Source organism: Monomorium pharaonis, chromosome 4 (genome assembly GCF_013373865.1).
Source record: "Monomorium pharaonis isolate MP-MQ-018 chromosome 4, ASM1337386v2, whole genome shotgun sequence".
NCBI classification, from domain to species: Eukaryota; Metazoa; Arthropoda; class Insecta; order Hymenoptera; family Formicidae; genus Monomorium; species Monomorium pharaonis.
The window spans coordinates 19,703,372-19,721,189 of record NC_050470.1 but is presented as its reverse complement, the minus strand read 5'-3'; the positions used below and the strand labels follow the sequence as shown (position 1 = coordinate 19,721,189).

The following is a 17,818-nucleotide window of genomic DNA, read 5'->3' as shown; positions in this document are numbered from 1 at the left end:
CGCGCTGTTAGACTTATTTTGTCTTAGTTAACTAGAAAACAGAAGGAAAAAGGATTCTGACTCTGAGCATCCACATGCGCCATGCTCTTCCCCGGACGATATTCAATACTATATTGAAATTCTTCTAAATAAAGGGTCCAACAGGCTACGCGTACGCATAAATCCTTCTTTATAGTCATAACAAAAGCTTGGCAATTTGTAATAATTTTAAACGGTATCCCTAATAAATATATTTGAAATTTTCTTAATGACTTAATGATTGCCAGGACTTCCAACTCATAGCTGGTATATCGCTCTCCAGCGGCTGATGTTTTGCCATTTGCGTAGTATATTGGATGAAAGGCATTTGTTTCGATATCGCATTGCATTAGGATCGCACCGTAACCGTACATACACGCGTCGGTATGCAACTCGGTTTCAGGTCTTGCATTATACAGATATAAAACGGGTTTGCCCGCCAGCATTGTTTTTAAATGCTCAAACGTCTCTTTCTCCTTCGCGCCGATTTTGAATTCCACATCCGCTCTGAGCAGATTCATCAACGGCTGCGTGATAAGTGAATAGTTTGGCATGAATTTTTGAAAATATCCCTTGAGTCCCAAGAAACTTTGAATTTGTTTCATATTTTTTGGCATAGGAAATTTTATCACGGCTTCGGTCTTACATTCCGACGATTGAACGCAGTCACTCTCTACAATGTGACCTAAGTACTCTACCTTCGTTTGCAAGAAACGACACTTTTGCTAATTAATGAGTAATTCGGTCTCACTTGCGACCGCATTATATTTTATAACATGTATGCGGACACACGCATACATATTTTCGCTCAAGTTAGACTTCTGTATACAATATTTGAAAGAAGATCGAAAGAGAAATCATATTACTTGTTTGTACAATTGCTATCTGTCAAGCCATGAAACATTTGAGAGAAAATCATGTTACCACAATACTATCATATTGAATTTTATTTAACTGTATATATAATATACCACTTTTAATAATATCTTACCATCAATCATATATCCTATCCGATTTTATCTAATTCTATATGTAAGGATAATTCTATGATATTCTATTCTATTGGGAGCGTTTCAGATGCGCACAGTATATAACAGATACCACTAATCAGATTGCTGGGTTAGTTTGGATTAGGATGAATTTATAGAAGTTGATTGGTAATGTTTGTTTTATACTGTGCGCATCTGGAACTTACTTTATCTATTTGTATATTTGACTTTACGATACATTATATGTATGCAATTCTATGGTATTCTGTCTACAGTTTTTCTATAACTCTAAAGTTTTCTATATATTTATGTATACGGTTGTATATAATTATGCGTATATGCGACTTTATGATATTCTATTTGCATAAAATTATATAATTTTATGTAAATTTATTTACGTATGTATGTAACTCTATGTATGTACCTTTATTATTAAGAGGCACGGTAGTGCCTTGCGCCAAATGTTATTATTAAGAGGCACCCTCGCTGCTTCTTTTACGCGAGACGTCGATTGCGAAATCTATAATTATCGTATTCTCAATAACGACTGAATTGATTGATTTTTAAATAAGTTTAATAGATAGCTTACATCCGTTTTATATTATAAATAGTGAATTTGACAGTGGCGGAACGCAGATGTCGATGATTGGTAAATTATGGAAAAGGATACGGAATATTAATGTTCGACATGCAAGGAGGCTATTTAAACTGAAGTAATACAATGCAAATCATACTGTGCCAGGGTTTCTTTGGAAAATTTGTGATAAATAGTAAAAATGCAAAAGTAAAGAAAACGGCAGATAGCAACAGAGATAGGCTCAGATTGGCGGAAACATCTGGAAGACGAAGCACAAGTAAGAGTGGATCACCAAGTATGGACTTAAAAATAGATTGGCTTATAAGAACAATAAAAGAAATAAGACAATTATATGTAAGAAGAAAATTAAAGTGATGATCAAGGAAATTATCCAATTTGAGTTAAAGCATATCAAAGAAGAGCTAAAAGAAGTAAGAAGGATACTGTCCACTGGATCTAGTAATTTATCAAAAGGAACAGAAGAGTTATAGTGGGATGGTTAAAAAAAAAAGAAAGAAAATATTATAATTGTTGAACCTAAAGTTTAGCAAGAAAATGTTGATACGTCCATGTTATTAACAAAGAAAGTAGATATAAAGAATATTGAAATGGGAGTAACGAAGATAAGGAAAGGAAGCAATGGTACAGTCATCCTTGGATGTGAGACTGGAGAAGAAATGACAAAATTGAAAACTACATTACAAAGCAAGCTGGGTGAAACTTTAAAGTTATTGAGTCACATTACAAATAAAACCGGAATTGTTTATATTGACGAAGAAAGATGGAAGCTGAGTGATGAAGAATTAATTGATTCAATTAAAAAGCAGAATAAACTTGGAACGCGAGAAGAAAGTAGTATGAGAATAGTGGAAAGATTAAAAACTCAATCTAATAGAAAGGGTAAAACAGAAAGCACCATGATAATTAAACTAGAAGAAAAAACATGAATTTTTGTTAAGTCAAGGAAAGTTAAATGAAAGATGGAAAAGATGTTTTGTATTTAATCATATTAGTGTCAACAGATGCTTTAAATGTTGGGGCTACCATTTTGTGCAAAACTGTACACGGAATGTATTGTGTTATAAATGTGCAGGTAATCACAACTCAAACGAGTGTACAACAATTGAGAAAAAATGTATAAATTGTATGTATAAAAACCAAACGTACAACCTGAAGAGAAAAGATGACCATGATGTATTGAGTCCGGACTATTCGACGTTCAAAAGGATTTTGCAAGAGGAGAATAGAAAGGCCGATTGGGAGGATACAAATTAGCAATCGCAGAAGGAAGAGAAATTGATACTGTATACGAACGCGCAAAGTTTTTTAGCGCATAAGGATGACATACATGATTAAGTTATAAAGAAGATTCATCTAGCAGTTATAGCATTGTCCGAAACGAGGCTGACGTCTGAAATACAAGATAGTGAAGTGAATGTGCCGGGTTATGAAATAATCAGATGTGATGCAGAGAATAGAAGTACAGGAGGTGCAATATTATACTTAAGAGAAGACGTTAAATATGAATTGATATTGATTAAATCTATAAGTGCAAATTGCTAGTGTGTTGCTATAGACGTAAAAGAAAAATTTTATAAAGGGGTGCTCATGATAGTATATCACTCATCGAGGGCCGATGGCGATTTTTTTTCTTAGAAGAGTGTTCTTAGAAGAAGTTGTAAAGGATTTGGTGATAAAAGGATGTGTCATAGTTGAAAACTTAATATAGATTTTCAGATATTTATTTTACACATTTACATAAAAAAATTATGAACAATAATGTTTAGGTATGAAACAACTTGTTAATAGTCCGACGAGAATTATGAAACATAGTCTGACAACGATAAACTTAGTCTTTGCTAATAATAATATGGCACAAATACATGTTATCTATTAACCTAAAATAACGGACCATGCGTGGATAAAAATTGCGTTAGGAGGAAAGAAAAATGCTAGTAAATATAGAATATTTACTGCGATAAATTATAATAAATTTAGCAGTGACAAATTTAATCTACTAGTAAAAAAAATAGAGCAAAATTTAGTTCAAAAAATCAACGAACGAGCTTGTAGGTTTGTAAATAGTCGCTGGATATTACAGCGCCAAGAAAAGAATTTCGAATTCCAAAAGTCTTGGAAGGAAAAGTATGGTTCTCAGATTAGGGAAGCAGCAACTAGTAGATATAAAGTATTTAAGAGAGCTATAATTAAATATATGGCGTGTAGCTGGGTATAGTATAAAACCGAGTGGAATGCAGTAGTAAAAATAATTAGAGAAAAGAAAAAGGAGTACTATGGGGCTATGATAGATAACAATAGGGATGATTCTACAAATATGTGGAAAGTACTAAAAGAATTAGTTAAAGAGGGACAATAGGTGCAAAAGAAATAAATAATATAGACTTCGAAATACTAGATAAGACAATTGAATTTAGTTTAGTTGATAAATTTAATATGTATTATATTCAAAGTATTCAGAATACAGTAGAATCTATAGAAGGTACAAATAAAGATGTAAACAGAAGAAGTAATTATGTTGTTGAGGATAAGGGATATTTTAAAGATTTTAAATTGATTAACACAAGGGACTTAGAAATAATTATTATGCAGCTGTTGCGACAAAAAGATGCACAAGAGGGAATAACTAATGGTATATTGAAAGAAATATTTCCAGTCATTAAAAAGAAGGATTTGTTAATATTATTAATCATTCTCTAAAAGAAGGTTGTCCACAGAGCTAGAAAACATCGACAATAACACCTACACCAAAGGTTGAAAAACTTAGGAAGGCAAGTGAATTTTGACCTATTAATATTTTACCGAGAAAGTTTTAGAATTAGTAGTTAAAAAGCAGATCGAGAATTACTTTGAATCAAATGTATATAATAGCATCAATCAGATTTTAAGAAACATCCGTGTGAAACAGTAATTCAAGCTGTTGTCAATGACAGAAAAATATCAATTAGGAGTGAAGCCCGATTGTGCACATAAGCGATTGGACACAGTAGTATTTCCTGATTGGACACAGACCCGATTGGACACGAACTCGATTGCGCACAGACTTGTTTGCACACGGACCTGATTGCACACAGACCCGATTGCACACGATACGATTCCGCATCGCAAAATAATGCAAAAACAACCTAGATAACACAGAAAATTTAGCATAAATTTTTATAAATATTTTATGAATTTATTTTTAAAAAACATTTTTTAAAAGTTATATAATCGTTTTTCATAAATTATTTAGAAATAATACAAAAATTATTATTAACAACATATAAAATTTTTTTTTTTCAATGTACTGAAAAATATTTATGGTACATAAACTTGAAATATTTTTTATATTTTTGAATTATAATAATACAAATATTTTGAATATTTTCAAAAATATTTATCATAATTTTTTTATACTTGGCAATTCAGACATAAAAATACGTACAAAATATTTATTATAATATTTTTCTTTCTTATACATATTTAATAGTCGCAAACCCATGTGGTGCAGAAAATGCTTTGTGCGCACGCGCGCGCGCGCGCGCACACACACACACACACACGGGGGGGGGGGGTGCAAGCAGGGCTTTGCTCCCCTCCCGCACCCACTCCGTTTAAGTTACTAACCCATGTACAATCTGCAATGCGGAATCGTATCGTGTGCAATCGGGTCCGTGTGCAAACGGGTCGGTGCGCAATCGGGTCCGTGTCCAATCGAGTCTGTGTCCAATCGAGTCCGTGTCCAATCGGGACTGTGTCCGACCGGGACGGTGTACAATCGAGACTGTCCAATCGAATCTGTGTCCAATCGAGTCTGTGTGCAAACGGATCGTTTGCAATCGGGTCGATGCGCAATCGGATCCGTGTGCAAACGGGTCGATGCGCAATTGGGTACGTGTGCAATCGGGTCGGTGCGCAATCGGGTTCATGTGCAAACGGATCTGTGCGTGATCAGGTCCGTGTGCAATCGGGTTGGTGTACAATCGGATCCGTGTGCAATTGGGTCCGTGTCCAATCGAGTCCGTGTTCAATTGGGTCTGTGTCCAATCTAGTCCATGTCCAATCGGGAAATACTACTGTATTTAATCGCTTATGTGCGCAATCGAAATAGTTCCATCAATTAGTGAGGGGAAAGTAACAGGAGTAACATTTATGGATCTCAATAGAGCATTTGAATTAATAGATAGAAATAGATTAATAGAAAAATTATTTCAATACGGTATTAGAGAAAATGTATTAAAATAGATAAAAACCTTAGAGATAAATTACAACAAGTTTGTATTGGTAATAATTATTCAAAATTACTGAGGATTGAAAACGATGTACCACAGGGATTTGTGTTGGATTCTTGTTGTTTATTATATATATAATAATGATATAATAAAATGCTTAGAAGGCTATAGTATAAAAATGTTTGATGATATTTTAATATATGTAGCTAGAAAAAATAATGCAGAAATAGAAGGGAATGATATTTAATATAGTAGAAGAATGGATGAGGTTGAATATGCTAAAAATGAATCCGAACAAAACAAAAGTAACGGTTTTGAGAAGTATAAGAAAGGAATTAAAGGGAATTTTGTACAATATTGTGTTGAAATGTTTAACGAAACGGAAATAGAGCGTGTAGATGTAATAAAATATTTAGGTATAATTATTGATGATAAGCTTGGATTTAAGGACTACTGTGACTATGTTAAAGAAAATTGGGAAGAAAACGGGTTTTTGAAATAGTATAGGAAATTACATATCGACATATCGGCATATACGGGATGTATTATATGTAAGTCGATAATAGCACCCCAGTTTTAGTATTGTGCAACATTACTAGTAGATATGGAGAAACACAATTGAATAAATTACAAGTAGCACAGAATCGGGCTGTGTGAGTAATACTGCAATGTAGGTATACTAAAATAGAACGTATGTTACAAGCATTGCAATTTATGTCATTAAAACAGAGACTAAACTATAATGTATGTACATTTATATATAAGATTTTACATAACTTGGCGCTAAATTACTTAAGGGATAGAGTAGCAGTAATTAGGAGTGAAGATGGGAGAAAAACTAAACAAGATGGGACTATTGCAATAAAATTCTGTAGAACCAGGAGTGCACAAAAACCATGTGCTATGAAGATGTAAAATTATATACTTTACCAATGGAAATAAGAAATTGCAAAAGAATTGATATGTTTAAGCGAATGTTAAAAAAGCATATTTTATGTATATAAATTTATGTAACACATAATAGCTGAGAAAGTTAATAAACTTCATTCATTCATTCATTCCTTTTTTTCTTTTTTTGCACTTTCATGTTTATCTTTTCTCCTTCCTTGTTCTCCTCTGTCCTTCCTTTGTCTTTCTGCCTTTATTGCTTTTACGCACATCTCTCTTAGATTATCACCGTCTTCTCCAAATACTTCCTTATCTCTCTCACCTCTTTTCAGCTCCTCCGTTCTCTTTTTCTCTAACTCCATATTCCTCTTTAGCTTTCTCCATCTTTCTATCGTTTCTTCTGCGCCTATCCGATCACTTGCCTGTCTTTTTCTTGAATCTTAACCTTTCCTCCATGCGCTATTCCCTCCTCCTCGATTCTTCTAACATCGATACCTTGATGCAACGCTCGCCTTCTATCGTCTCCTTCCCATTTACCGCTATCTTCCAGCTTTTGTTTCTTCTTCAAGCCTTCCATATGTACATCCTGGTGCCTTATCTCCTCATCAATCCGTCTAACATCGATAAATCGATACACCGATCGGCTTTTATTGTTCACTCTCCACCGCAGCCAATATCCATTCCTTACCGCCATCTGCAGCTATCTCTTCGCCTTTGGCTTCCTACCTCTAACCTTCTACTTGTAACTCACCGCGTCCTCTCTGTCCACTACTTTCTCCCAACCTTTTCAACGTCACTCTTTTCACTATTTTTCCTTTTGCTTTCTATTCCACTTTTCTTCTCTCTGTTAAAATCTTTCCTGGTTTTTCTCTTCCTTTCTTTTGCGTGCGTGCGTGCGTGCGTGCGTGCGTGCGTGCGTGCGTGCGTGCGTGCGTGCGTGCAAAGCATTCTCTGCACCACATGGGTTTGCGATTTTTCACGCAAAACAAGATTCTTGTTTATGTAAATATTTAAATATTTACAATGAGAAATAGTACATTGAATTGACGTTTATGATTAAGAAGCATGAGGATATATCCACTGCCCATGCTCAAATGAAATATACGTGGCCATTTCGAACGTGGTCGTTTCGAATATGGCCATTACGAACGTGGCCGTTTTAGACGTGGCCGTTTCGAACGTGGGCAAATTGAATTCCATGCAATATTTTCCGTGGCCATTTCGAAAATGGACAAATTATATCCACTCATCAAATCAGAGTCAACACTCCTTCTGCCTAAATGCGGCGCCATTTTTTTCTCTATCTTTACTTGTATTTGTTTAGTTATGTAAAATATTTTTTTAATTCAATTACTTAATTCTCATAGTTGACTTAGCAACAATAGGCAAAATTAGCTATCAAGAGTTTGTTATACATAGGTACAAAAAAATTATTGATAAAAAATATCAAAATAAATTGTAAACAATTTTCTAAAAAATTATTTTAGCATGTGTCAATTTTAAAATAATTTTGATGAATTTTTTTTTTGTAGCAAAAGAGTTATTAGTTTTTACTTAAAATCAATTTTGAATAAATTGTTTAAACAATTTGTTTAAAATTTTAACAATTTCTTAATGTCGACATGTAGGAGAGGACAGAAGAATTAGAACCAAGGGATAATAAGAATAACCTTAAAAATAAATGATTGTCGCGCATAACACGTCCGAACTCGCGCGTGAGTTTCTGCTTGTAGAGCATCGCTTTTCCCGACAGTTGAATGTTTCACCAGTCTCGTTTTGTTTATCCAGGAGAGCGCACATTGTGTTTTCGTCCTTTTTCTTACAATTTTCGACTTCTTGTTAAGCAAATAAGTAGTTTTAGTTTTTATTAATTTAATTCATTCTTTCTTTATTGATACTGTCATATATTTACTTACTAACAGAACATGTGAAATTAAAAAAGATTTTTTGAATAATTTTTTTATCACTGACAAAAAATTATTCCAACGGGATAATTAGAACCAACTCTAATGGGGTAATCAGAACTGGCTCCAATTACTCCAGGCATTAATGTTTGTTTGTTTTGTTTTTAGAATATACGAAAAAGACTCAAAAACAGACAAAAACAACATTCAGAAATATTAACAGCGTCGTTTTTGAAGAAAGTTTGAGAAAGTTTTGAAGAAAATTAAATTTAATGATTGAACTGATCTAAATTAATAAGAATATGATAAGACTATTTGTTTAAATATTTGAGTTGTTTATTATTTTCATAAATAAGTATTTTACTCGCTTTAGCAATGCATCTCATTACCCTTAAGGTGGTTCTCATTGCTCAGTGCCTGAGGTTAATGAGAGTTATTGTTGAGTTTCGAAAAAAGTAAATTTTTTTATTGATTTAATTAAAATTCAAATATTTACGCTATGCTAAATTAAAGCTCTTTAATCCTTTATTTTAATAATAAATAGTTGAAATAAATACTCGGTGATTGTAGCACATTTATTTCAGTTTTTCTTTAACAAGTGCCAATTCCTCCGTTCTCCTCTACCCAAAAATCGGTAGCTTTATTCAAGTGCCCCCTTAATTAAATATTGTCAGTTTTTTAAAATCGCGATTTATTAATTATTATTTTTTATCAATAATTATTATTTTATACTTATATATATATATATATTTATTTATTATTAGATTATATTTATATTTATAATAATTAGATTATATTTATATTTATAATAATTAGATTATATTTATATTTATAATAATTAGATTATATTTATATTTATAATAATTAGATTATATTTATATTTATAATAATTTTGACAACAGATTTCCACATCACTCATGAGGTACTATTGTTGGCACGTTTTATAGAGTGGTTTCTCCTGTAGGCCTAATCCATTTAAAAAGAAGAATTAAAAACAACCAAAAGTGATGATCAAGAACGAAAAAAATTGAACATTAAAATTTTGTACAACTACGTACGTACGATTCGATAACAGAAGGAATATCTATTTGAATTTTTGAAGAACTTATTCGCATCAACAAAAATAATGATGCATCCTTCAAACAAGAGTGTTTGTCGGTTTTTATATATTTTATTTTAGAAAAAGAACATTCACATAAATAAGTCGAGCTAAACATGGAAAAAAATCGAAGACCGAAATTCTTAAGCTTCGGATAAGTCGCTACGTATAATTTTTTAAATTTATATTTTTTTTTTTCGGTCGCGTTTTAAGGGAAATATTATATTGCAAATCACAAAGTTCTTGTTGCAATTCTATGTTTTGCTCTTCGATTTGCACAGTAAAAGGATTCTCGAGAAGAACAAGATCATTCCTAAACATTTCAAAATCTCTAAACGTGTATTAAATGGACTAATGAAAGAGATGATTAAATAGAGATGTTTCTGAAAATTGCAACTCTTGCCATGCTCTTCGAAAAGAATTTGACAAGGGAAGAAATATCAATTATCTATCTCAACATGATTTTTAAATAATAATAATTGTCTATGGAAAGAATCAATGGTGCTGACTAATTGAGAAATAACTTGATTCGTTCTTTGCAGCTTCAAATTTAAAATATTTAAATGGTTAGTCAAATCAGTAATAAAAGCGAGCTCACTGAGAAATACTAAATCTTGTAGAAAAAAATTAAATTTGTCGCATTTTGTAACAGATACTTCTTGCAAGAAAAGGAAAATTTCTTTTCTTATTGCAAAAAAATCTCTAAACATTTTCCGGCACTAAATCAGCGGACTTTGCAATATAAAGGAACATCGGTATAAATCGCGTTATGCTTTTCGAGAAAGTGTTGAAACTTTCGATGGGAAAGAAATTTATGACCACCTTTAATAAAATTAACAATTTCCGTTACCGTTCGCAAAGCAGTACTAAGTTTAACAGCTTTCTGCATAACGCTTCTTGATGAATAATGCAATGAATAATCGGAAATTTTAAATCTCGCTGTCTTATTTGACCGAGAAAACCATTTTTTGCGCCAGTTATCGCTTTGGCACCATCTATCACTATAGCCAAACATTTTGTAAAATCTACATTAAATTTATTGTGTTTTTTATACTGCTTGGAAGATATCTATATCTGTGTCATGGAAAGCAACAAAATCTAAAAACTCCTCGATACATGAGAAATCGTTTTGGACGATTTGAGTAAAAATACTCAACTGGCTCACATGTCGATTGTCGGTGCTTTCATCAAGACAGAGTGAAAAGTACGAGCAAGTTGCTAACAAAAATTTTAATTTATCAATAGAAACGCAATATTTGTAATTATACGTCCTATTGTTTGATGACTGAGCGGAATACTTGTAGCTTCGTCAACTATCAATTTACTGTCGAAGGATTTTACTGTCTCAACGAGACATTTTTCATAAACTCATCATCACTAAACGATTTGGAATGCTTCGCGATAAGGAACGAAATAGCGTATGATGTAGCTAAAGCTTTAGCATTAGTATCGGCGTTATTACTGTATTATGAGAAACGCTATTATCTACCTGATAAATTAATTTTAAATCCTCGAGTATGTTTAATTTTTCCTGATACGTATAATTGGAGTATTGTCCAGAATGTTTGACTCTGTAATGTCTCTTGAGATCGTATTTTACGTTCAATTGTTTTAACAATTGTTTTATCCGTATTTTTGATCGATTACTAACTGCCCAAGCGTGTCTCAGTTTAACGTCTTACTGCTGGAAAGTGGTCAGATTTTCAAATTCTCAAGATTTTATCGATTATTTGAAGTATGACTGATGAAAGTAAGCAGAATTATAAACAGAGGTATAATAGAATATGGGAAGATATTTTCTTCGTTTTTGTTCGTAATTGCACAACTTGTGTTCTCTCTGGCTACGAGCCGTCTGTCGTAAAAAAATACATTCTCAAGAGACATAGAGTCAAACATTCCGGACAATATTCCAATACATATCAGGAAAAATTAAACACACTCGAAGATTTAAAATTAGTTTATCAGGTAGATAATAGCGTTTCTCATAATACAGTAATTTCTAACGCCGACAATAATAATGCAAAAGCTTTAGCTGCATTATTCGCTATTTTGTTTCTCATCGCGATATATTCCAAATCGTTTAGTGATGGTGAGTTTATAAAAAAATGTTTATAAAAAATCTCGTTGAGACAGTAAAATCCTTCAACGGTAAATTGACAGTTGACGAAGCTACAAGTATTCCGCTCAGTCATCAAACAATAGGACGTATAATTACAAATATTGCGTTTCTATTGATAAATTAAAATCTTTGTTAGCAACTTGCTCGTACTTTTCATTCTGTTTTGATGAAAGCACCGACAATCGACATGTGAGCCAGTTGAGTATTTTTACTCGAATCGTCCAAAACGATTTCTTAAGTGTCGAGGAGCTTTTAGATTTTGTTGCTTTCCATGACACAACTACAGGTATAGATATCTTCCAAGCTGTATAAAAAACACAATAAATTTAATGTAGATTTTACAAACTGTTCGGCTATAGTGATAGATGGTGCCAAAGCGATAACTGGCGCAAAAAATGGTTTTCTCGGTCAAATAAAACAGCGAGATAAAAAATTTCTGATTATTCATTGCATTATTCATCAAGAAGCGTTATGCGGAAAAGCAGTACTAATTACTTAATTTTATTGAAGGTGGTCATAAATTTCTTTCCCATCGAAAGTTTCAACACTTTCTCGAAGAGCATAACGCGATTTATACCGATGTTTCTTTATATTGCGAAGTCCACTGGTTTAGTGCCGGAAAATGTTTAGAAAAATTTTTTGCAATAAGAAAAGAAATTTTCCTTTTCTTGCAAGAAGTATCTGTTACAAAATGCGACAAATTTAATTTTTTTCTACAAGATTTAGTATTTCTCAGTGAGCTTGCTTTTATTACTGATTTGACTAACCATTTAAATATTTTAAATTTGAAGCTGCAAAGAACGAATCAAGTTATTTTTCAATTAGTCAGCGCTATTGATTATTTCCATAGACAATTATTATTATTAAAAAATTATATCGAGACAGATAATTTACATTTCTCCCCATCTTGTCAAGTTCTTTTCGAAGAGCATGGCAAGAATTGCAATTTTCAGAAACATCTCTATTTAATCATCTCTTTCATTAGTCCATTTAATACACGTTTAGAGATTTTGAAATGTTTAGAAATGATCTTGTTCTTCTCGAGAATCCTTTTACTGTGCAAATCGAAGAGCAAAATATAAAATTGCAACAAGAACTTTGTGATTTGCAATCTAATATTTCTCCTAAAATGCGGAAAAAGGAATACAAATTTAAAAAATTAGACGTAGCGACTTATCCGAGGTTTAAGAATTTTGGTCTTTGTTTTTTTTCCGTGTTTAGCTCGACTTATTTATGTGAATGTTCTTTTTCCAAAATGAAATATATAAAAACCGACAGACGCTCTTGTTTGAAGGATGCATTATTATCTCCGTTAATGCGAATAAATTTTTCAAAAATTTAAATAAATAATTTTTCTGTTATCGAATTGTACGAACGTAGTCGTACAAAATTTTAATGTTCAATTTTTTTTTTTTGATCATTGCTTTTTGGTCGTTTTTTAATTCTTCTTTTTAAGTAAATTAGGCCTACAAGGAAAACCACTATAAAAAAACGCTTCAACAATAGTACCTCATAGGTGATGTGGAAATCTGTTGTCAAAATTATTATAAATATAAATATAATCTAATAATAAATATATACTCATATAGAAACGAAACTTCTAATGGACGTCCATTGAACATAATACAGAGCCACTGGAAATCCATAGTTCCGCATTGCGTACGTTTATTGGACTTCCAATAGACGTCATCAAGGATGTCACTGGACGTTGTATGGATCGTTGATGGGGGCTTCGTGGAGCCTCGATGGACATCTGACGGATTTTTCATGGATCATTACGTATAAAAAAATGTATTCTTAACAAAATGCAAAAGTGCCTTTATTCAAAAATATTTTATACTTAAAATAGCGTTGAATATAAATATTTCTTAATTAAATGTATTATTATGTTTTCTATAAATATTTTTTTAAACATCATTTTTCTTAAATAAAAGTTTTGATTTTGTCCTTCTCATTTTTATTAATCTTTTTTATAGACTGATATAGTTTATCTTGTCTTGTACTATATGTCGATGGCGAAATTTTACTTCCTTCTGCGCTCTTGACGAGCCCTTTTTATTCACCTAAAAAGTGCATTTTATTTACAAGAAACACACGCCACGTAGCGGTGGGTAGTGAAGGTTTTACAGAGCCTCGGTGGATGATTGACGGACGTTTTGTGGATCATTAATAGAGGAGCTTCGATTTCACGAAACGTCCGTCAGTCCATCAATGCTTCGTAAAGCTTTTACGAATGATCTACAAAACGTCGATCAGTCGTCATCAAGGCTCCGTGAAGCCTCTACCAATGAACCATGAAACATCCATTAGTCGTCCATCGAGACTCCGTCAAATTTCTATTAATTATTCGCGTAACATATAATGGATATTTTTTAAGATGTTTGACAGAAATTTATTATAGAGGTAAGATGCATCATCTATGTGACTGTCACCATGGAAGTAAATATTCCATAGAGCTATGGAAGTTTAGTGGATCTCTAATGGACGTCTATCTAACTTCCATCATGGAAGTAAACATCCAATGGAGCTATGGAAGTTTACTGAATTTCTAATGAACGTCCATCTGACTTCTATTATGGACATGAATGTGGATCTATGGAGTTTTAGTGGACGTTCACTGGATGCCAATTTCTATGTGGGGATATATATATATATATATATATATATATATATATATATATATACATGTGTGCCTATATATTTATATGTATATAAGTATAAAATAATAATTAATAATAAATAATAATAATAATTAATAAGTCGCGATTTTTAAAAATTGACAATATTTAGTTAAGGGACACAGAACAGCATCGCGTTACAGATGCGCCGTCACTGGGACAGAGCTCCGCGCTAAGGCCTTGAGTGTAAGTGGGGGGGCCGCTAGGCGGTGAGTCTCGGAGATCAGCTGAAAAGTACAAACCGTGGACAGCTCTGCTCTATTGCTGCAAATAAATTATCAGAATTATTCTAATGATTAACACATGCTAAAATAATTTTTTTGAAAATTGTTAAACCAATTGTTTACAAACTATTTTGATATTTTTTATTAACAATTTTTTAATACTTATGTATAACAAACTTAATAGTTCATATATTCCCATACAGCACAAAATATTCTATGAACATCCTAGAATATTCTATGAATATCTTGTTTATATAAAATGTTTATAGAATATCTTATGCTATATTGGGTTTTTATTTATTTACTTATTAGTTTATTTAATTATTTATTTCTCTATTTATTAATTTAAATTAATTTTTTTAATTACTTATTAATAAAAAAATTGAAATAAGGTCTTAATTATGGGAATGTGTGATAAGCGCGTGGAGCTCGTGTATAAAAAAATATGTGTATATATGTGCCTGTGTGCATTTATAGAGGAGAAGATGGTATATGGCCAATGTGTATAATATGGCTACTTATATTATCTCCATTATTAACTGATGAATTCTAATCATTTGTGGTATCATTTGTTTAGTAGCCTGATGTTATATAGTGACGCTAATATGACAAAGCGCAATAGTCAACATTTGTTATAAAACATTTTTATATTTGAGAATTTTGAAAACTTTTTAAGGTACATTTTAATATTTAATTGCACTTATTTCCTCATTATTTTTAAACTTAAACGCATTATCACCCAAGTGTATATATACTTGAGTATTTTTCTGTCATTTAACTTTTTATTTAGCTGTACATATCTCGAGTTATACAAAATTAAACAATAATATTGGATTTTGTTAATATGGTCATCTAAGCGTGCTGATCGGATGTCGTTAATTCTCTCGAATTAGCGCGCGCGCACTGATTGATTCCAAAGTTCTCGGAAAAAACTAACGCGGGGGCGCAATACGCCGTGAAATATGGGCGCACGTTTGCCCGCTAGTTACGCGATTTAACGCAATAATTCCTGTGGCAAGGGGGATGGCGGAATTCTCACTGCAGACACGAAAATGTAATATGGTTACTTTCGAGATTTAAATATCGAGACAATTATCGAGAGTATATATTTTGTAATTTTTTTTTTTTTTTTTTTTTTTTCTGTAATTATAGTACAATATATTTTGGGTGCGTTCTACTTAACGTTTGCAACACTCGTCAGCATCCTGTTGTTTATCAATAATAATTTGTAATTTGTTCTTTTTAAAATAATAATTTAATAATTTGTTTTTTTAATTTAAAGGTTGTTTTTATTTAATTCCCGTTATTTAATTAACTACAAATAAAAAATTACCTGTTTTAATACACCAATCTATTTTATATAAACATAATTTTCTAACGAAATACTGTCACTTTTTTTAACAAAATCAATTTTTTATGTATTTTTATGGCCATATTCCCCTTTCTGTTTTTCTTTGGCCTATTATGTAATGGCGCTACGTTATAATTAACATACAGTATATAATAGAGGAGAAGGTAATATGGCCACCTATTTATATTTTATTTAATAACTTTGTTAATAATCAATGTTTTGAGTTGAAATTTTACGATTATATTCATCAAAGTGTTGCTCATTAGATTTTTAATTCAAAGTTATAAAATTATTATATTATATATTATTTATAAAAATGTAACGATACTGCATAATGGGCCTAAGAGAAATAGGGAGGGTAATATGGCCATCACTAAAATAAATGTAAAAAAATTGGTTTTGTTTAAAAAGGTCACAGTATTTTGTTAGAAACATATACATTTATATAAATTAAGTTGTTATATCGAAACAGGTGATTTTTATTTACATTTAATGGAAGTTAAATAAAAATAACCTTAAATCTAAAGAACCTTATTCATATAAATTATTTAAAAAAATTAACAGCCTTAAATTGAGCCTTTAATCGATTTATCGAGGAATTTTGTCGTTATGGAGATCTCGAAAGTAACCATATTATTAGCAATCTTAGATGGCCATATTGACAACATCCGATATCATCGTTTAATTTTGTATAACTCGAAATATATACAGCCGAATAAAGAGTTAAATAATAAAAAAGTACTTAAGTGTACATATATTTAGGTGATAATATAGTTAAGTTTAAAAAGAATGAGGAAGTATGTGTAATTAAATGCTAAAATATACCTTAAAAAATTTTCGAAATTCTTAAAAGTAAAAATGCCTTATAACAAATGTCGACTGTTGTGTTTTGTCATAGTATCATTATATAACAATAAGCTACTAAATAAATGATATCATAAATAATTACTAGAATTCGTCAGCTAATAACGGAGATAATATGGGTGGCCATATTACCACCTTCTCCTCTATAGTAAATATTTATATAAATAATATATAATATATTATATAAATATATTATATAAATAATCAATAATATATTAAATGTTTTATCATTTTGAATTTAAAATCTAACGAACAACACTTTGATGAATATAATTATAAAGTTTTGACTCAAAATAGTGATTATTAACAAAGTTATTGTATAAATTATAAATGGTAAATGGATGGCCATATAATCACCTTCTTCTCTAATATATTTTTTTTATTTTTGAAAGATAATATTTTTTTAAGTTGATTTAATGTTGTAGCAACATTAATAATTAATAAAAAAAATCAATACCAAACCAACATTGAAAAAACATTCACACATTTAACAGTGCTGTTTTACTGTTTTTTAAATGTTTTAATGTTTTGTACTGTACGAGTTATGTTTATTAACGAACAATTATAATATAACTAAAATTTAATGAAATACTTTTTTTTACGTATTTTAAAATTTAATATTTAAATAAGATTGATTCTTTAGAATATATTTATGTATATAATAGATCTTATAAATTGTTATATAAAAATAAGAAATTTAAAAAAATAGCCCGTCATATTTTACTGTTCAGGCTTCGGAGAGACGATTACGACCATTACAAAAGGAAAGTACTTTGAGAGAGTTACTCATGGAAAGCATAAAGAAGCCACCAAAGCCTTTAAGGTCCTCTAGTTCAAGACAAAATACCTCCCATATTGAAGAAACATCAATTTGTAAG

General features: G+C 31.2%; 1 protein-coding gene across 7 annotated transcripts in view; it reads left to right on the top strand.

Annotated features, from left to right (window-relative positions):
- LOC105836759 (protein spire homolog 1) overlaps nucleotides 1-17,818 on the top strand; it is a 325,078-nt gene that overhangs the window by 98,350 nt on the left and 208,910 nt on the right. For all 7 annotated transcript variants that reach the window (XM_036285176.1, XM_036285175.1, XM_036285174.1 and 4 more), the window contains one exon: nucleotides 17,672-17,813. In XM_036285176.1, the coding sequence (XP_036141069.1) occupies nucleotides 17,672-17,813 (142 nt within the window). The remainder of the gene's footprint in view (nucleotides 1-17,671; nucleotides 17,814-17,818) is intronic.